Below are 20936 nucleotides of genomic sequence, written 5' to 3' on the forward strand. Positions count from 1 at the left end.
ATTGGGGGGTTTGAAAGAGTTTTAGTGCCACAAAACTTGGGTATTTTGGAGTTTGAAAAAGCTTCATTCTCATAAAACTTGGGTGTTTTAGGGTTTGAAAGAGCTTTATTCCCACAAAACACAGGGGTCTTGGGGCTTGAGAAACCTTTATTGCCACAAAACTCGGGGGTTTTGGGGCGTGACCCAGTTTTGGAGATTCCAGCTCCAGATCTACATTGGCACCAGCTCCTGGGTTCTGCTTTGGGGTCGATCCCAAATCTGAATGGCCAAAGGCAAACACTGCAGTGATAGTGTGGCCTTAATTAATTTTTTTTTGGTGATTTAATTAGGATTGGGATCTGGGTTTGGGGCAGGGCACAAAGTGGATTAGGGGAGCAGCTGCCTCTTTAATTAGGGCCGTTTCTCCTCCCTTTAAGTTCACCCTCTGCTCTCGCAGGGGCAGCTCCGGGCTCTGGGAATCCTCTGGAGATCCCAAAGTGGCAGAGTTGGGGGAGGTTATTTATAACCCCCGGGGCCTGGGGGGGAAATATTTCTGTGGATTCCGATCCTTAATCTGCTGCTGGCGGGTTCTGTGGAAAGCCTGAGCCCCCCGGCTCCTCCTGCAGCCATTTCTCCCGAGCCTCCCTCTCTGCTCTCCTCCCAACACATTCCCAGGGATTAATTCTGCAGGAACGGGCTCGGCTCCGGCTGCTCCCGACCATCCTGGCAGGAATCCTGTTCCAGCCATCCCGAAACCCAAGCCCGGGGACCCCTGGGGCGCTGGCACTGCCCCGGGCATGGACACGGGAGGGGACAGCTGGGCTGTCCTGCCTGGGGACAGCAGAGCCACCGCCCGGGGCAGCCCCCTCGTCCCACAGAGCCCCCAGATCCCGCCCCAGCTCTCAGGCAAGCTGCCCCCAGCTCAAACCCGTGCTGCCCTGACAGTCCCAAGGGAACCCTACAAACTGACATCAGGAACCTGGCCTGGCCACTTTTTATTCCCATGGAAAAAGGGTGATATTTTTCTCCAGGGGCCTGTGGCCCTGAGTGGCCGGACACCTCCAAAAATTCCTAATCAACATCGCAGACCCAAGCTGCCCCCACCTCAAACCCGTGCTGCCCTGACAGTCCCAAGGGAACCCTACAAACTGACATCGGGAACCTGCGCTGGCCACTTTTTATTCCCATGGAAAAAGGGTGATATTTTTCTCCAGGGGCCTGTGGCCCTGAGTGCCCAGACACCTCCAAAAATCCGAATAAACAAGGATGTGTCCCAGACCCAAGCTGCCCCCACCTCAAACCTGTGCTGCCCTGACAGTCCCAAGGGAACCCTACAAACTGACATCAGGAACCTGGGCTGGCCACTTTTCTTTCCCAGGGAAAAAGGCTGATCTTTGCCTCCAGGGGCCTGTGGCCCTGAAGTGGCTGGACACCTCCAAAAATCCAAACGATCGAAGATGTGTCACAGACCCAAGCTGCCCCCAGCTCAAACCTGTGCTGCCCTGACAGTCCTAAGGGAACCCTAAAAACTGACATCAGGAACCTGCACTGGCCACTTTTTATTCCCATGGAAAAAGGGTGATTTTTGCCTCCAGGGGCCTGTGGCCCTGAGTGGCCGGACACCTCCAAAAATTCCTAATAAACATCACAGACCCAAGCTGCCCCCACCTCAAACCCGTGCTGCCCTGACAGTCCCAAGGGAACCCTACAAACTGACATCAGGAACCTGGCCTGGCCACTTTTCTTTCCCCTATAAAAAGGCTGGACTTTGTCTCCAGGGGCCTGTGGCCCTGAGTGCCCAGACACCTCCAAAAATCCAAACGATCGAGGATGTGTCCCAGAGATGGGTCCATGGAAGATGTTCCACGTTTGCAGCACTGATGGATCCTCCAAGGCTTCCCCACGACCCTGGGCCCCACTGGAGCTTCAGCCCAGCCCTAAAACCCCCCCAGAGCAGGGGGTGCAGGAGGGGACAGGGCTGGGGTGGCTCTCAGGGGTCAGGGACAGGTCCCAGCTGTCCCACCCCAGGCTGGCTCCTGGACCTGACAAGGACACTGTCACTTCCAGGAGTGCTTTATGGCTGAGAACCCTGCTGCTCCTGCCCTGGGGTGGATTTTTCCTTTGTTATTTCCTATCCTTGTTGTTTCCTGCTTGGGGGGGTGTGGACACATCAAAGATCCTCAGTTCTGGGCAGGTGGAGCAGCTGCTCAGAAAGCAGAGCCCTGCAGCCTCCCCTCTTCATCTCAAAAACCTCCTTTCTCCATCCCAAAAACCTCCCCTTTCCATCCCAAAAACCTCCCCTTTCCATCCCAAAAACCTTCCCTTTCAATCCCAAAAACCTCCCCTTTCCATCCCAAAAACCTCCCCTTTCCATCCCAAAAACCTTCCCTTTCAATCCCAAAAACCTCCCCTTTCCATCCCAAAAACCTTCCCTTTCAATCCCAAAACCCTCCCCTTTCCATCCCAAAAACCTCCCCTTTCCATCCCAACAATCTCCCCTCTCCATCCCCCAAAGATTTCCCTTCTCTTTCCCAAAAATCTCTCCCTCTCCATCCCCACAAATTCCCCTCTCCACTCCCACAATCTTTGCTTTTCCATCCCCACATTCTCCCTTCTTCATCCCCAAAATCTCCCATCTTCCATCCCCACAATTTCCCCTCTCCACCCCACAAATCCTTCCCTCCCCAGCCCCACAATTTCCCTTCTCCATCCCACAAATTTCTCCCTCTCCATCCCCACAGTCTTCCCTCTTCCATCCCCACATCCTCCCTTGTTCATCCCCAAAATCTCCCGTCTTCCATCCCAATTTCCCCTTTTCCATCCCCAAAATCTCCCCCCTCCCTCCCTGCAGCCTCTCTGGGGAGGCTCTGCAGCTCAGGGATGGCACCAGAAGCTGCAGCAGAAGCAGATTTCTCTCCCTCAGCTCTTCAGGCTGGAAAATAAAAGCTAAAGGAGACCCGGGATCCCGAAATTAAGGAGGCAGCTGAGGCTGGAGAGCTCGTGGAGTGAGGAGCAAAGCTCCTGGAAGCTTCTGGAAGCAAACCCTGCACTCAGCCAGGTGAGTTTGCACTCAGTGTACCATTTTTATTCTGACATAGATAGATATTTTTATATATTACATCATTTAAAAACAGATTATTTGTAAAAACAAATGGGTTTTTTTTTTTTGGTTTTTTGGTTTTTTTTTTTTTTTGTTTGTTCTTTGCAGGTCAAAGCCACCCCGGCGTGTCCCACACAGTGCAAAGGTGACCCGCAGGTCCCTCCTCCCCCCTCTCCCAGGGACAACCTGTGCACTTCCCCTCTTCAAGGTTGGAAAAAACAAGGTTGGTGTCCTTGTCCCACCCTTCCAGAGCCACCACAAAGTGTCCCTCACTGCCCTGGGGGACAGCAGGGCTGGGGAGGGGACACCGGGGTCAGGGCAGGGAAGGAGCAGAGGTGACAGTGCCAGCCTGGGTCAGGTACGGAGCTTCACACAGAGCCCTGGGCCACCTGGGCTGGCCAGGGGTGGCCAGGAGTGGCTCAGGGCATGGGGAAGGGCTGGAGAGGTGCCTCTGACCCTCAGGGAGCTGGGACAGACTCCTCCACCCAGGAGGGAGAGGGTGGGATCAAAAACCGCCCTCAAAATCGGCTCAATCGGAGTTAAAAAGGGCTCAAAAGGTGTAAAAAGAGGCTCAGGAGGAGAAAAAACTCAAGAGGAGGAAATAAGACTCCTTTGGGCTCTCACCCCTTTTCCATGCACCACCCTGACCTCTGGGATTGATTCGTCCTGGATGAATCCTCCTGGATAAATTCTCCTGGAAAATCCCTCCTGGGTGAATTCCTCCTGCCAGCCCAGGAATCCTCTGTCTCTGTGCCCTGCATTCCCCTCCTGGAGCACCAGGAAATCCCCCCAGGCCCCTTTGTCCCTTCCCTGCTTTGGGCTGGCAGGGGCAGCGGGGCTGTGGCCACGCAGGGCTGGGGCACAGCCCCAGTTCAGCACAGCCACAGCCCCAGTTCAAGCTTTTTTCCACCCAGGAAGGTTGGGAGAGCTGAAAGCAGAGGGAGGAGAGGCCCTGACATCCTGAGAGGCTCCTCCCTCTGCAAATCCCCTGAGAAAAATGCATAAAAATGGAATTTTTCCTTTGTACAGCACCTATTGAAGAGTTCTCCCCTCTGTCCTGGACCTCACTAAGGCTCAATCCTTCCCCATAAATCTGAAAAATATCCTTTATGGCCTCACAGCTGCAAGGGGAAGCTTTAGCTGGGAAATGAGAATAAATGAGCAGCAAAAGCTCTCCCTGATCTGCTGAAGTTCCAGGAGTGGGTCTGAAGTAGTGAATTAAAGCTGGTGCACTGATTTTTATTATTTTTTTTTTCCAAGTCCTGCTGGACACAACCCAAGCAGAGAACCGACGATGATTTGTCAGTCAAGGGGCTGAAAAAAAGGGAAATAAGCAGCGGTGGCTCGTAGCCATCGTGGCCAAAAGGCTCCATCTGGTGGTGTTTGCACCCAAAAGGAGCCGGGGAGGAGGGGGGGAGCACGGATCGTACTGGTTAAACTGGTTCACAGCGGAGGAAGGGCTTTAAACTCGATTTAAAACTCGAGTTTAAGCTTCTCCCAAGCTGGGAGAAGAGGTGGCACGATGAGAACGGGAATTTTGTGTGGAGAAATGAACCTGCAAGGGGACAAAGCAGCCAGGGGGGCTCAGGTGAGCCGGGAAGGGCCACAAAACCCGAGTTGTGGCCACTAAACCTGAGCATGGCCAAGTTGTGCTGCCCTGCACGGGGCAAGCACAGCCGAGCAGGGGTGGGAATAATACAGCAAATATTTTAATGCTTTTCTCTTAAGCACAGCCCAGAGCATTCCCATTAGGGAAGAGGGATCCTGCAGGAAGAGCCAGGAGCAAAATGACAAGCTCAGATATGGAAACAGGCTGAAAAGTTGGTTATTCTGTTAAAAAAGAGGCAGGGACAGGAGAAATGGGAGCATTAAAAAAAATCCAGGCTGGTCCTGCTAAGCCTGGGCAGCTGCAAGGGGAGAAAAGGGAGGGATTCTTCATCTGCAGCTTGGGCAGAACAGGGAATACCCAGCTTGAATTCCCTGGTTTGCAAAAATCAGGAAGGTTTGGGATGGGAGAGAGGAGTTTGCTCCCCTCCTCACCCCAAAATCCCTCAACAGGACCAGGACAAGTCCCTGCCCAGAGGAGCCTGGTCCCTGCATGGAGCTGCAGCTCCAGTGCTCCCAGTAAGAGCCAGGGAGCCCAACTGGGGCAGGAGGGGAGCAGGGCCACTGCCTGTCCTGGCACCTGCAGCTTTTAGTGATGGGAGAGCTGCTGGTGCTTCCCAGCTGTGCCCCCAGGAGCTGCAGGGCTCCAGGCAGGAGGGTTTTCATGGAAAAGGGTCGGGATGTCCATGGAAAGGCTGGGAAAGGCTCAAGTGCTGGGAAAGGCTCAAGTGCTGGGAAAGGCTCAAGTGCTGGGCTCGGGAGCAGCGGGAGGTGGAGCTGCCCCGTTGGGTTTGTCCCTGCTGGGGTTTCCAAGAGCTGGAGCAGCCTGGGATCACCCTGGGATCACCCTGGAGCACCCAGGGCTGGGATCACCCTGGGATCACCCTGGGGCACCCAGGGCTGGGATCACCCTGGGATCACCCTGGGGCAGCCAGGGCTGGGATCACCCTGGGATCACCCTGGAGCAGCCAGGGCTGGGATCACCCTGGAGCAGCCAGGGCTGGGATCACCCTCAGCCACGGGGGTGGAGCCGTCAGCGATGGGGACGGGGCTCTGCTCCTGCCCCAGGGGCACAGGAGCCAGCACGGGCACACACGGGCATTGTCACACGCTGCCACCTGGGCACTGTGTGCCACATTGTCATTGTCACACGCTGCCACTGGGGCATTGTCACACCCCTCTGCTCCTCCAGAGGATCTGGGAGGGGGTCGGGGGGTCAGGGATGTCCTCTCCCAGAGATGTCCCATCCCAAAGATTCCCCGTCCCAGAGATGTCCCCTCCCAGAGACACTCTATCCCAAAGATTCCCCATCCCAGAGATGTCCCCATCCTAGAAATGTCCCCTCCTAGAGACACCCTGTCCCAGAGATGTCCCCTCCCAGAGATGTCCCCTCCTCAGCAGCTTTTTGAGGCATCAAACACAACAAAGCAGAGCCCCCCCTGTCCCCAGACCTCTGCTGCAGAGACCCCAGACCCTGCAGCAGGAGGCTCCCAGCCCCCAGCCATGCTCTCTCCTGGAAGTTCCTGGGGTCCCCCCTGTCCTGGGGGTGTGGAGCAGAGGAGGGGGTGCCCGGTGCCCCCCCGGCCCCGTGCCCCGTCAGGGGGTGCAGGGGGTGAAGAAGCGTCGCAGCACCAGGTACCCCAGCACTGCCACGGCTGCCACCAGCATGTACTTCATGTAAACATTGTCCAGGTTCTGCACGGCCTCCTGCCGGGGAGGGGACACGCTGGGGTCAGTGCTGGCAGCGTCCTTGACCCCCAAACCCTGAGCCCCAAGCCCTGACTCCCCTGACTCCTCTGACCCCCAACCCTTGACTCCCCTGACTCCTCTGACCCCCAACCCTTGACTCCCCCAGCTGCCCTGAACCCCTCTAACTCCAAACCCTGCCCCCTGACCCCAAACCCTGGCCCCAGACTATAACCCCCCTGGCCCCTAAACCCTGAGCCCCTGGCCCCTCTGACCCCCAAAACCCCTGACTCCCCTGACCCCCAATCCCCAACTCCCCCAGTTGCCCCGGCTCCCCTAACCACAAACTCTGACTTCCCTGACTCCTCTGACTGCCAAACCCTGACTCCCCCAGCTGCCCTGGCCCCCCTAACCTCAAACCCTGCCCCTTGCCCCTAAACCCACCCCCTACCTCCAAACTGTGCCCCCTGCCCCCAAAGCTGCCCCAAAGCTGCCCCAAAACTGCCCCCAAACCCTGCCACCGGCCCCCAAACCCTGCCCCCAAAGCTGCCCCCTGTCCCCAAACTGCCTGCAAAGCTGCCCCATGCCCCCAGAGCTGTCCCGTCCTCAAACCCGCCCTCTGCTCCCAAATCTGCCCCTAAACCTGCCCCAAACCTATTCCCTGCCCCCAAATCCTCCCCCAAACCTGCTCCTAAAGCTGCTCTCTGCCCCAAACCCTGCTGCCTGGCCCCAAACCCACCCCCTGCCTCCAAATCTGCCCCCAAACCTGCCCCTAAAGCTGCTCTCTGCCCCAAACCCTGCTGCCTGCCCCAAACCCACCCCCTGCCCCCAAAGCTGCCCCCAAACCTGCCCCAAACCTGTCCCTAAAGCTGCTCTCTGCCCCAAACCCTGCTTCCTGCTCCCAAACCCACCCCCTGCCCCAAATCCGCTCCCAAACCTACTCCAAAGCTGTCCCTAAAGCTGCTCTCTGCCCCAAACCCTGCTGCCTGCCCCCAAACCTGCCCCAAACCTGCCCCCAAACCTGCCCCTAAAGCTGCTCTCTGCCCCAAACACTGCTGCCTGCCCCAAACCCGCCCCCTGCCCCCAAAGCTGCCCCCAAAGCTGCCCCCAAACCTGCCCCAAATCTGCCCCCAAACCTGCCCCAAATCTGCCCCTAAAGCTGCTCTCTGCCCCAAACCCTGCTGCCTGCCCCCAAACCCGCCTCCTGCCCCCAAACCTGCCCCCAAACCTGCCCCCAAACCTGCCCCCGAGCTGCCCCCGAGCTGCCCCCCGCTCACCCATCCTCCCTGCTGGGCGATCCAGCGGGCGATGCGGTTCTGCAGCATGAAGTCCCCGACGTAGCGGGCGATGCGGCGCAGGAAGCCGCTGACGCCGCGCTGCCACACGTGCATGGCCATGCGGTAGCCAAAGGCCAGCAGGGCGATCACCCGGCCCCAGTTGATGCCGCTCTCGAACAGGCTGCAACAAAGCCCGGGAGATCCCTGAATCCCTGCCCGAAATCCCAGCTCAGAGCTGCCCAGGCCTGGGGAGCTCGAGCAGCAGGGTCAGCATTGAGGAAATGGACAGAGGTTAATTTAATTTCACTTACCTAAGTGTGACAGGGACAGGGAAGGGGTTAATTTAATTTACATGTGACAGGGACAGGGGTTAATTTAATTTAACTGAGTGTGACAAGGAAGGGGTTAATTTAATTTACATGTGACAGGAACAGGGACAGGGGTTAATTTACCTGCGTGTGTTGCCGCCTCAGCCAGTGCGGCTTCCCAGACAGGGGAGCAGGAAAAGGACAGAAAGGAAGGAGTTAAACACTGGAGAAAAGAAGGAATTAGACACGAGCAGAGGGCACAGGGACAGGGCTGTCACAGCCAGAGGTGTTTGGAGGAGTGACAGGAGCCCAGAGACCCGTCCTGCCCGTGCCACGGGGCAGCCTGGCCCGGGTGGACATTTCCCTGCAGACAGAACCCCTCGATCCCACCTCGATCCAAGCTTCCCTGGGAAGTCCTGGCAGGAAGTTTTCCAGGTCTGTGCCCTCACTCCTCACCTGCTGCTGTGCTTTGGGTGGCTGTCACCTGCAGGAGGCTCTGTGTGTCACCTGCAGGAGGCTCTGTGTGTCACCTGCAGCAGGCTCTGTGTGTCACCTGCAGGAGGCTCTGTGTGTCACCTGCAGCAGGCTCTGTGTGTCACCTGCAGGCTCTTTGTGTCACCTGCAGCAGGCTCTGTGTGTCACCTGCAGGCTCTGTGTGTCACCTGCAGCAGGCTCTGTGTGTCACCTGCAGGAGGCTCTGTGTGTCACCTGCAGCAGGCTCTGTGTGTCACCTGCAGGCTCTGTGTGTCACCTGCAGCAGGCTCTGTGTGTCACCTGCAGGAGGCTCTGTGTGTCACCTGCAGCAGGCTCTGTGTGTCACCTGCAGGCTCTTTGTGTCACCTGCAGCAGGCTCTGTGTGTCACCTGCAGGAGGCTCTGTGTGTCACCTGCAGGAGGCTCTGTGTGTCACCTACAGGCTCTGTGTGTCACCTGCAGGCTCTGTGTGTCACCTGCAGCAGGCTCTGTGTGTCACCTGCAGGCTCTGTGTGTCACCTGCAGCAGGCTCTGTGTGTCACCTGCAGGCTCTGTGTGTCACCTGCAGCAGGCTCTGTGTGTCACCTGCAGGAGGCTCTGTGTGTCACCTGCAGGCTCTGTGTGTCACCTGCAGGCTCTGTGTGTCACCTGCAGCAGGCTCTGTGTGTCACCTGCAGGCTCTGTGTGTCACCTGCAGCAGGCTCTGTGTGTCACCTGCAGGAGGCTCTGTGTGTCACCTGCAGGCTCTGCCAGCCCGTGGAGCAGCCCCCGTGCCGAGGTGTCCATGAGGACCAGGTTGGGTGGGGGCTCTGAGCCACCTCGTCTCGTGTGTGGCATCCTGCCCATGGCAGGGGTTGGACTGAGATGATCTTCAGGGTCCCTCCTGGCCCAACCATTCCATGATTCCATTTTTTCTGTGACCATTCCACCTCCAGATGTGGAGTTGTGGCTGGGGTTGTTCCCTGGCATGTCCCAGCCTGGAGCAGGGGACAGCGGGAGCTGGTTGTGCCCCTGAGGGGGAGCTGGGACAGGCACGGGCCAGGTGTCCCAGGGACAGACCCCAGCCAGCTGGGCAAGGACTGGGAGGCCCGGGAGGGGACGATGACAGGAGCAGTGCACAGGAGGAGGAGGAGCAGACAGGCAGAAGACACAGGAATCATCCTGGGACGCTCGCCGGGAGCTTGGCCAGGGTTGGAGAGTGAAGCTCGAACGGACAGAGTGGGTGACCACACCCGACCTCCCCTTCCCTTCCCTTCCCCTCCAGGAAAAGCCCCCAGCCCACGCCAGGAGCTCCTGAGGCTTTACCTGGAGGCAATTTTGGTGAAGTGCTCGTAGGCGTTTTCGCGGGTGGGCTGCAGGCTCTCCAGCATGGTGCGGAACTCGGCGTCGTAGCGCCGGTAGATGTCATCCCCGATGATGGCCAGGCGCTGCCCCACCTGGCTCTCGCTGCTGCAGGGCGAGCAGGGAGTCAGGCCAGGCTCCGGAGCACGGCCTGGCTCGGGGTGAGGGGCAGGAGCAGGGATTTACCTGCGCAGCTCCTGCTGGATTTGCTCGATCTCGGGGTCGGGCGGCAGCTCTGCCCCGCGCTCCTCGCGCTCCTGCTGGTAGCGGTAGAAGGCGTAGCCCCGGAACACCTCCTCGGCCTCCTCCGCCACGCGGCCTTCTGCGCAGGCAGCGGGGACAACGCTCAGGGCACGCGCTCGTCTCCCTCCGTTCTCACATTTGGCAGAGGCCATTCCCACAGAACCTTCTCCAGACCCACACATGTCCCCACACAACCCTCTCCAGACCCACACATTGGTCCTTGTCTCCACACAACCTTCTCCAAACCCACACATATCCCCACAGAACCCTCTCCAGACCACACACGTGTCTCTGCACCCTCACAAACCCTCTCCAGACCCACACAGGTGTCCCTACACCCACAGAACCATCCCCAGACCCACACTTGGCCCTGTTCCCACAGAACCTTCTCCAGACCCACACATGTCCCCACAAAATGCTCTCCAGACCCACACATTTGTCCTTGTCCCCACACTAAAGGCTCCAGACCCACACATGTGGCTCTGTCCCCACATAAACATCTCCAGACCCACAGAACCTTCTCCAGACCCACACATGTCCCCACAGAACCTTTTCCAGACCCACATGTCCCCACAGAACCTTTTCCAGACCCACACATGTCCCCACAGAACCTTCTCCAGACCTACACAAATGTCTCTGCACCCTCACAACCCTCTCCAGACCCACACATGTCCCTGTGCCCACATAAACATCTACACATGTCCCCACAAAATGCTCTCCAGACCCACACATGTGGCTCTGTCCCCACATAAACATCTCCAAACCCACAGAACCTTCTCCAGACCCACACATGTCCCTGCACCCACAGAACCTTCTCCAGACCCACACATGTCCCCACAAAATGCTCTCCAGACCCACACGTGTGGCTCTGTCCCCACATAAACATCTCCAGACCCACAGAACCTTCTCCAGACCCCCACACATGTCCCCACAGAACCTTCTCCAGACCCCCACCCACACACATGTCCCTGTCCCCACGGGACACGGCCAGGACCAGCCCCCTGCAGCAGGGAGCCCCATGGTGAGTCATCCCTCAGCACACATTCCATGGCTCCAGGGAAAGTCCCCACGGATGTCCCGGAGTTTCAGCAGCTCCAGAAGCACCTGGAGAGGGACAGTGGCTCCCACAGCCCCACAGAGTGACCCCACGGGGACCGGGAGCATCGCTCTTCCCCGTTTCTTTTCCAAGATAAAGATTTGTTGGGAACAGGAGCGGTGGGGCAGGATCAGAGCTCAGCTCCTCTCACGGAGCACCCAGACACTGCCCAGCGTCGGGAGGTCCCAGGGCAGGGGCAGGAGTGGGGGATCCTGCAGGACTGTGTTTTTGGGGGATCACCCTGTCCCCAGGGGACAGCACCTCCAGCAGCAGCTCCACAGCAGCCAAACCCTGTCCCACCATCCCAGGAATCCAGACTGGCCACGCAGCTCTCCAGAATCTGCATTTCCAACCTGAGATCTTCCTGCCCAGGGCCGGGAAGTGAAGGCACAGCTGTGCTGGCAGTGCTGCCCCACAAACCCCATCCCCAAGCCCCCAGATCACACCAAATCCTCCTCACAGGCTTTTCCAGCTGCTCCCACCTCCCTGTCCCGGGTCCTGCTGTGCTGAGGTCACACCAGCAGAGCAGAAGGGAAAGGACAGCTCCTGTCACTTTCCAGGGGTTGTTTTCTGTTTTCAGACACGGGTTTGTTTGGTGACAAACAAATCCTTCACCTTCCAGGAACTGGAGTTGGTGACGCTCCAGAGAGAATCAGAAAACGAAATCAACTGAGTCAGAGTTTCAGGGAGAGGGAAGGCAAACACTCAGCCAGACACAAGAGGAAATCTCTGCATGAAAATAAACCCTGGAGCCATTTTTAGTAACACCACCACAGGAGGATGTATGCCCCCTTCCCATGGGTGCCACACCCACTGGGATTGTCTTGGGATCTCTCCCACCCAAGGGATTTGGATCAGGGTTTGCCTGGTGGGTTCCCAGTGCCAGCAGTGCCAAGGGGAGGTTTGGAGCTGCTCCGGGATCTCTGGAAGGAAGGAACTGCTCCGTGTCTGCTCCCTCCATCCCCAGCTCACTCAGCATTGGGATCCACACCCTGGATCCACAGCACCGCCCAGATCCAGAGAGCCCCAAACCTTCAACATTCACATTTCTTCCTGAGATCCTTCATTTCTCACTGCTCCCATCTCCCAGGAGCAGCTCTGCCCAAAAATCTCCATCAGCCCCAAACACCCAAACACCCCCTCCAGGCAGTGACAGGGACTGCTGAAACCTGGCCCCAGCCCCTGGAGCCCAGCAGACAGGGATCAGCTCCCTGCACACAGGGAGATTCCAGCCTGGAAAAGGAAAACAGCCCCAGGAAGCAAGAGCAGCCTCTGGAGATTTCTGCCCCCAGGGAAGCCCAGCTCCACCTCACTGCAGCTGCAATTTGAGTGTGGGATGAGCAGCTGGGTTTGGGTTTGATCCCAATGATGCCCAAGCAAATCCCTGAGCAGGAGAGAAATCTCTGCTGCATCCAAAGGCAACCAAGCAGAGCCCCCCCCCCCCCGCCAGATGAAATCCAGGCTCAATCCCTGTGACAACGCCTCTTTCCACCCCTCAATCCCACAGTGCATATCCCTGCTCCCACTGGGGTCCACGAGGCTTCTGCCACCTCCAAATTCCAGAGGGGCAATTCTTCCTGACTCACCCTGAGTTTTGGGAAGCTGGGACTGCCAGTAAGAGTCTAAGAAAACAAGAACTGGCAGAACTGTGACTCAGCATGTTCAGAGCTCAAGGCCTGAATTCTTACTGGTTTTCACATCATTTCTTACTGGTTTTTGCTGGCCTCAACAGGAGATCAGCAAACTGCTCCTGTTTGTGGATTTTTGTACCTCCTGGACTCTGGCATGGCAAGGATGGGGTATTTTCCTTCCAGTGTAACCACAGGATCTGGCACTGAGAGAGGGAGAGGAGCCCAGGCAGCAGCAGCAGAGCAGAAATCCCATTGCCAGGGCAGAGCCCTGGGCTGGGCTGAGCTCCACCACCCCACAGAGCAGCTCCAGCCCAGGTGTTGACAGAGCTGACTCAGCTGATTTACCCTCCTCACGGGGCCAGCAGCACCAGGAGTCACCGTGCCCCACGTTTCATGTGCTGGGAAGAGCTGAGGGTTTTTCCTGTCAGCCCCATTCCCAGTTTCACCCATTGACCAGGGCAGGGCTGGGCTGGGCTCACAGGGGGACAGTGACCCTGCTCCCAGCTCGCCACCACTGCCCTGCCAGGGCACACGGGACCTGATGTCACGCCAAGGCCACGCAGACTGCCTGAGAGCTGTGTTTTCCTCTGTGATTCAAACCCCAAACACCTCCCACTCTCTCATGCTCCAGGAAGGAAATACTCGACAGCAGGCAGCTCCCAGCACTTTGTTCTCTCCGTGCCTTCAATCCTACCTTGCTGCCCACCCTGACCATCCAATGCCAAGCCCGCAATCCTTGATTATTCTGGATGGAAAAGATCCTCAAACCTCGCCCTGTTCCACCCAGGGACACCTCCCTCTAGACAGGATGCTGCAAGCCCCCCGGCATGTCCCAAAAGCACCGAGCACCTCCCAGTTCAATCCAGTTCCTTATCCCAGCCTTGCAAAAAGCCCTGGAGACAGGAAATCCCATCTTGCCAAAGGAACACAGCAGGGGAATGAATAAGCAAACAAAGGTTTGAAGCTGCTCCCTCCCCTGAGCACCCCAGAACCCTTTACCTGAGCTGAGCCTGCGCCTTTGGCTCCCCTGGCGCCCCTGCGCCCGCGGAGGGTCCCCCTCATTCCCTGAGGCCATTGCAGAGAGGTTTGGGAATGGCAGCTTCACCTGGAAGGGTGATGGAGATGGTGAGTGGCTGGAGCCTCGTGGTCCCTCACAGCCCGAGGATCAGAGCCCTCTGCTTTTATCTCTGCCAGGGCGGCTCCTCCCTCCAGACACACTCACTCTGTACCAATGAGAGCTCTGAGGGCTCCACTCCCACCTCGCTGGGTTCCCCCTCTTCGAGGATCTCATCAAGCTCTGAGGGCACTGGCTCCACTCCCACCTCGCTGGGTTCCCCCTCTTTGAGGATCTCATTGCTGATAGCATTTGCCACAGAAAGGGACCTCACGCACGCCTCGCAGACATGCTAATAGACTTCCTTCCTGGTTCTAAGAGAGCTGTGGGCTGCCCCAGCTCCTCCTCAGCCCAGACCACAGAGCTTCATAAAAAGCTGTAACAAAAATTCCAGCACCTCTGAGGCTCCCCGTCTGTGACCACACCGAGCTGCCATGACAACACCTTCATGAGATGAGCCCTGATTTCCTCCAGGACTCCAGTTTCCTCTGACTCCACTTGTTCTTTACATTTCCCCTCTCAGAAAATAAGAAAATTAAATGAGAACTAAACACAAAGCTCATCTTTCCCCTGAAGTTCACAGGTATCCTAAACCTGCAGTTCAGGGCTCATCAGAGCTCCTCGAAGGCCACAAAGTTCCTGTCAGGATTAACGGGATCAGGGCAGCCCCTCGCTGCTGTCTGACATTCCAGAGCACATTCCCAGCCCACACTTCAGCAGGCCTGAGCTGGGGGCCTTCCTGATTTGCACCAAGCCTGAACTCACGGATGAAACACAATTCCTGACACCCCGAAATTTAAATTGCATCCTGGACAAAAATAAAGGAAGTGCTGTGTAGGAATAAATAACCACCCATGGGTATGGGAGAAGTGCACAACGTGGTTCGAGCTCATGGCATCACACTGGAGATTGTTCGGAAGGAAAAAGAAATGGGAGACAGGAAGTACAGCCTGTTTTCCAAGGGATGGGGCCTGGAAGTGCAAAGCTTGGAAAACCACGAGGCCCTGCACAGCTGCACTCAGGGGCCTGAGCCTGCTGACCAGGATGGAAATGCTGGTTTTTCCTACACTCCGAGGATGGGAGGAGAGGATTTCCCCCTTCCTCCCCAAACTCAAACACTCCCATCCAAGGAGGAGCTGAGAAAGCAGTGAGGATCCTCAGCTGGGACCAGGGGCAAATCCCTGGGGAGAGCTGCTGGCCACTCGCCCAGATCAGCTGCAGAGCTGCCTCTCCTGGCTCTCAGAAACATGGAATTCCCTGTCCTGGGGTGATGCAGATCCCCTGGGATGGTGCAGATCCCTTGGATGGTGTCCATCTCCTCCTCCACTGAGGAGCCTCCTGTGCTTCATCCTCTGCCCATCCCAGGCCATGGCTGAGCCCACCTGCACTGGGAGGACTCAGAGCTGTTCCCAAGCTGGGGGCAGCTCCTTGGAGCTGTGAAAACAGGGGGATTTTCCTCTGTACCCCACAGTGCCACTGCTCAGGTGGCACAGGATGCGGGGCAGGGTGTGGGCGCACCCAGCAAAGAGCTCAGGAGCCTCTGGAGCTTTTCCAGCTCGGCCTGTGGGGCAGAGGGCTGTGTCCCACAGCGACCCAGGGCTGCCCAGGGGTGACAGGGACTTTTCCTGCCTGGAATGAGTGAGGGCTGTCAGCAGCAAGAACTTTGTAGCCCAGGAACCCAGAGGAAGATGACTCATGATTCAAGTCCATTTGAATTTCCTTTTGAACAGTGCAGGAACTTTTGTTTTCGGTTTCCTTCTGCTCCCTGGCGCTGTTTTCGCTGTCTTCACTGTGACACATGACACTGCAGCCCTGTCACTGCTTTCCCCACCCTCTGCCGGCCCCAAATGCCCATTCTCCGGAAATCTCCCTGTCTGTGCAGGGCGCAGAGTGCCTCAGACCATCCTCTCTTGGGTTCCAGAGCTGCTGCTCGTGCTCCTCCTGCTTCCCAGCTTCCCCATTCCCCCTTTGTTCCGGGAATGCCACACTGGAGAACAGGGAAGGGTGTGAAGGAAGAGATGACACCCAAACACCCAGAGACAGCCCGGGGCTGCAGGAAATGAAAACCCTCCAAGATTTGAGTCAGGGCTCAAGGGAGGGCGTCAGGGGAACTGCACGGCCTCATCCACCCCACGAGGGTCCTGTAGGAGGCTGCAAGGGGTTAAAAGCAGCTGCAATCCTGTATCCAAGCCCAGCCACGGGCTCTGGAATCACCCCCTGACATGTTATGAATGCCAGGAAATCGATAATCGATGGGGTATCCCCTGGGACGAGCCTTTGGCAGCGATCCCTCCCGGGCCAGAGATCCCGCAGGGATTCCTGACCCCATCCCCGCCCGACCAGCGGGGCCAGGGCCGCTCCTGCCCCTGCCCCTGCTCCAGGGCAGCAAAAATGGGGAGTTGGGCCAGTTTGGGGGGTGCCCAGTTCGGTGGCTGCACAGTTTGGGGAGTTGGGCCAGTTTGGGGGTGCCCAGTTCGGTGGCTGCACAGTTTGGGGGGTGCCCAGTTTGGGGGGTGCCCAGTTCGGTGGCTGCACAGTTTGGGGGGTGCCCAGTTTGGGGGTTGCCCAGTTCGGGGTCTGCCCACCCAGCACGGCCCCAGGGTGGGCACACGACCCCCAGCACCCACCCAGCCAAGGTCCCCCCCGAGCCGCGGCCGTGGCCGGGGGTCCCCGGCGGGGCCAGCGCAGCCACACGCGCCGTGCCCGTGTCCAGGTCACAGCCCGGGTGTCACCCGCTCCCCAGCGGGGACAGCTCTGCCCACCGATGTCCCCTCCCCTGAGCCCTTCGGGCCCTGCGCGACTGATGCCGCGGCGTAAAAAGCGCGGCTGGAGAAAATACGGTTAAACCAGGGGAAATTCCCTTTTTGGGGCAGGTAAATTCCCTCTTTGGGGCAGCGACCCGCCCGCAGCGGGACCTCCAGCCCTGGCCCGGGAGTTTCCCGCACCCAAAGCGTCCCCTGAGGAACCACCGCGCACTTTGTCCCTGTCACCCCTCCCGTACCCTCGGACCTCCGCACCCCGCGGCTGCCGGTCCGTCCCTGCCCATCCCGGCCGGGCCGGGAGAACAGGGAAAACCCATCCCAGGAGAGTCCGGGCAGGGGGAAACGGAGCTGCTCTCGTCACTCACCGCGTCCCGGCGGGGTGCAGCGGGTCGGGATACCCCGGGAGCTACCGCATCCCTGCCGGGATCCGCTCCATCCCTCCGGCCGCTCCCTTCCTGCTCCCGCCCGGAGCGCGGCGCGGCCAAAGGAAGCGCGCGGGGCCGGGGAGGAGGAGGGAAAAGACGAGGGGAAAAAAAAAAAAAAAATCAAGAAGAAACCCAACCCCACTGACCATAGATAGAGCCGCGCAGAGTTCAGCTCCCTCTAGAGGCACCAACCCCGGCGTGGGGCAGCGCCGAGCACCGGGGGCTTTTTGGGGGGGTTCTGGGGGCTCCTCGGGGGGCTCGGGGGGCGCTGAAGCGGATCGGGGGGTGCCGGGTGCGGGGTTGGCACCGCACAGCCCGTGCCGCCCCCCGCACCCTCCTGCCGGGCTCTCCCGGAGATCCTCGGCTCCCTCCTGGCTTCTCCAGCAGTTTTTGGACCTTTTCCTTACGGCTGCACCTTAGATTCGCCCTCTGCCAGGTTCCCCGGCTGAGAGCCCGGTTAAAAGAACGATTTGAGAGTTTCTGGTTCCTGGGAGGGAAACTTGTGTCGATCCAACAGGAAAAAAAAAAAAAAAAAAAAAAAAAAAAAAAGTCCCCGGTGGCAGAGGCAGCTCCCACCAAGTGCCTCTGGGAATTCAAAATCCGCTGAGATTTTGGGGCAATCCCAGCAGCTCGAGGAGAGCGCGAGAGAGATTCAGCCCTGGAGGGCTCAGCAATCTGCCCCAACTGCTTTTCCTCTGCTCGCTCCTTGGGCCGCTGCCAGGGCCGCTGCTGGGGCTGGAAAATGCCAGATAAGCAGCAGAGCTTTGGGGCTGGGCAGAGCCCGAGTGCTGATTATCACATCACCTGTCTGCTCCACGGCAGGAGCGCTCTGAGGGCCCCACGGGACCTCCTCTGCACCGGAGCCAGGGGTTTGGAATTCTTGGCTTACTGGCTGAGCTTTTCCAGGGAAAACCGGCCCCTGGCTGCAGAGGGTCCTGCTCCGGCTCCCTCGGAGGTTTGGGGACATGGCCTTGGACACCCTGCTGAGGGTGGGGCTGCACTGACGGTGAAAAGCAGATAGGAGGGAGAAAAAAAGGGATTCCCACAGCGGCTGTCCTTCAGGGGAAGGAAGATCATCACGGAGCGAGGAATCAGCTCGTGGGGGCTGTGCCCACCAGGCTGGCAGCGAGGGGGCTGCCTTCCTCCCAGGGGTCCTGAGCAGCTTTGTCCTGTCACTGCAGCCACCTTGGGGAAACCCTGCCCTGGCCGAGGGAAAACAGCCCTGGGAACGTGCCTGAGGGGCCGAGGGAGCAGCAGGTCCTGGTGTTCACCCTGGCAGGGTGACACAGCGGTGACAGGAGTGGCAGGAAGCAGTGCCAGGATGGGTGGGAGGGGGTTTCATCTCCCTGAGCCTGCCCCTTGCTCCCACCCCCCGTGCTGGGGGAACCTCAGGGCTGGGCCCTGGCAGAGGTGGGGATGTGGCAAGGATGGAGCCGCTGTTGGCTTGGGGGAGAGGCTTCACCTCTGTTCTCCTCCCAGCTGTGTCCCCCTCCCAGTCCTGTCCCCTCTGTGCTGTCCCCCAGCGCTGTGCCAGCCCCTGTCACTGCCCCAGGGCTGCGGCTCAGGGCAGTTTGTGTCCCTTGTGTCTGTTTGAGCCACTCGCTGCCACCAATGGCCACCCCAGCGGCCACCCCAGCTTCCAGCCAGCCCTCCCTGCTCCAGCTCCTCAGGGGTCTCTTGAGGGTCCCATGGTGGACACAGAAGCCCAGAGTGGAGGAGCTGGGAGCAGCTGAGGGGTGCAGCAGCCCAGGGGATCCCCCAAACTGGGAGCACTGGGGGGATGCCCGGGGGAAAAGCCACATGGCCACTTGGGCTCCCTGCTGTCCTTCCCCTCTCCAGCTCCTCAGGGGGCTCTTGGGGAGCCTGTGGGGGACACGGAAGCCCGGAGAGGAGGAGCTGGGGGCGGCTGAGAGCCGCAGCAGCCCCGGGCAGCGCTGGGACGGTGCCAGCAGGGAGAGCACGGAGGCGCTGCTGGGGAAGCTGGAGGAGCTGAGCATCAGAGGCTGCCTGGTGCTCAGCTGCAGCGGGGGACAGGGACGAGCAGGGGGACAGCGACACAGCCCAGCAGGCAGCGGGCAGCCCGGAGGGGATTGCCACACCTGGATATTCCAGAGGCAGAGCCCTGTGGATGTAAGAGTGGGCCGGGGGTGACACGGGGCTACGAGGCCAGCTGGCTGCAGTGTCCCCGTGCAGGGAGCGTGTCCCCACCCGGCTCTGGAGGGACAGCGACGAGCCTGCTGGGCTGCAGCTGATCCCGAGCAGTTGGGGTTGCGGGAGGCTGCTCGGTTGGATGTTATAAAATCCAGTTTTCCCCTGATTTCCTTCAAGCTTTGACCCGAGCCCAGCGTTTCCAGTAAGGCCCCAGTTGGGACAGCCTGTACCCACAGCTGGCAGCTCCACTCCCACCTCTGCCTGTGCTGCTCCCACCTCCCCAAAGGTGCCTGGGGGGCTCCTGGGGGCTGTGGAATCTCCCAGAGCCCCCAGTTCTGGCCCTTGGCAGCCTGTGGCCTCTCCAGGCAGGGGGTGGGACAGTGCCCAGCTGTGCCATGGAGGGGCAGGATGGGCACTCTGGTGCTGTGGCCTCATCCAGACCGCCCCGGCTGTGCTGTTCCCACAGGGATGGGCCCCTGCCAGCTCCGGGTGCCCATGGGGAAGGTGGTGCCAGCCCTGAGCCAACGCTTTCCATGGACTCTGATGCAGAATGGGAGAAGCAGCAGCTCCTGGAAGGTGAGGGGAGGGCTCAGAGAGAAGGGAAATCCCCCCTCACCCTTGACTCGAGGGCTGCCTGGTGGCTGGGGGGAGGAGCCCGGAGGAGTGGGTGGACATGGAAAGCACCCAGGGGGCGTGGGAGGCTGAGGCACCCTCCAAATTCAGTGTCCAGCATGCCTGGAATGGGTCCCTTGGCTTTGGAATATCTGGAGCTGGCACGGGATCCTCTCTCAGCCACTCCTAAGTTCAATTGCCACAGGAGGGAGGGGAGGTGACAGCTCAGGGGAGTCACTGGGGGTTTTTTTGGGCTTGCTTTGATCAGCAGGTGAAGGTGCAGGGCCCCCAAAAGCAGAGGTGTCCCTGGGGAAGAGGCTCTGGAACACCAGCAGACAGTGAAGGGCTTCAGGTGAGGTGGGTGAGAGGATGGGGAGAGTGGGGGATGCTGCTGAGGAGAGTCCCAGGGCCCCCAGGCCTTGGAAAAGGTGTAAGGGTGGAGAACCCCGAGCAAAACTGATCCCACCTCTGCCCTTTCAGAGGCTGTGGCCCCCCCGGGGGTGTCCTGGAGGTTCTTCCATCCCTCCATGGCCCTTCCCAGCTGAGGAGGGAATAACCTTGGGGTGCTGCTGGTCAGCAGTGGGCAGCCCTTGGCTTTTGGGACTGCTTGGCCCATCGGTGCCAGGGGACATCTGCCCCGTGCCACGGAACGTTCCAGGAGCTCTGGGTGATGAAATGGCCCGGGGGGGCAGAGGGAAAGGTTCTCTCCCAGCTCAGCTGCTGGTGTCAGCTCCATCAGAAGGGAGCTGCTGGGCACAGACACTCTGTCAGCACTGACATCATCTCTTCCCACTTCTGTTTCCACTGCAGGCTCCTGCCCCGGGCAGTGGGATGGGAAGGGAGCAGGAGTCGCTCCTGAGTGGGGCTGCAGAGGGCCCTGCAAACCCCCGGGATGTGCTGCTGCTCGGGAGGCGAGCCAGGAGAGAAACGAACTGCCAGGGGCAGGGCTAGGCAGGATTTTAGCAGAAATTCCCCCCTGTGAGGGTGGGCAGGCCCTGGCACAGGTGCCCAGAGCAGCTGGGGCTGCCCCTGGATCTCTGGCAGTGCCCAAGGCCAGGCTGGAGCAGCCTGGGATGGTGGAAGGTGTCCCTGCCCATGGCAGGGGTGGCACTGGATGAGCTTTAAGGTCCATT

General features: G+C 59.2%; 1 protein-coding gene across 1 annotated transcript; it reads right to left on the reverse strand.

The window, feature by feature from the left end:
* Positions 1–3051: 3051 nt before the first annotated feature.
* BAK1 (BCL2 antagonist/killer 1) lies at positions 3052–17067 on the reverse strand. Its single transcript, XM_053998359.1, has 6 exons — positions 16981–17067; positions 13739–13844; positions 9956–10091; positions 9734–9877; positions 7648–7828; positions 3052–6391 (listed from the first exon to the last, which is right to left on the reverse strand). Exons 2-6 carry the CDS (start codon positions 13812–13814, stop codon positions 6281–6283), a joined length of 648 nt encoding a protein of 215 aa, XP_053854334.1. The 5' UTR covers positions 13815–13844; positions 16981–17067; the 3' UTR covers positions 3052–6280.
* Between the last annotated feature and the right edge of the window lie 3869 nt (positions 17068–20936).

The sequence above is a fragment of the Vidua macroura genome, chromosome 24 (assembly GCF_024509145.1).
Source record: "Vidua macroura isolate BioBank_ID:100142 chromosome 24, ASM2450914v1, whole genome shotgun sequence".
Classification (NCBI taxonomy): Eukaryota; Metazoa; Chordata; class Aves; order Passeriformes; family Viduidae; genus Vidua; species Vidua macroura.

Excerpts from the sequence above, each read along its gene's own strand:
- BAK1 (XM_053998359.1), bottom strand. The coding sequence starts at position 13,814 with ATGGCCTCAGGGAATGAGGGGGACCCTCCGCGGGCGCAGGGGCGCCAG. Across the intron at positions 10,092-13,738 it reads AAGGCGCAGGCTCAGCTCAG|AAGGCCGCGTGGCGGAGGAG; the intron begins GTAAAGGGTTCT and ends CTGCCTGCGCAG. Across the intron at positions 6,392-7,647 it reads TCGCCCAGCAGGGAGGATGG|GAGGCCGTGCAGAACCTGGA; the intron begins GTGAGCGGGGGG and ends CCTCCCCGGCAG.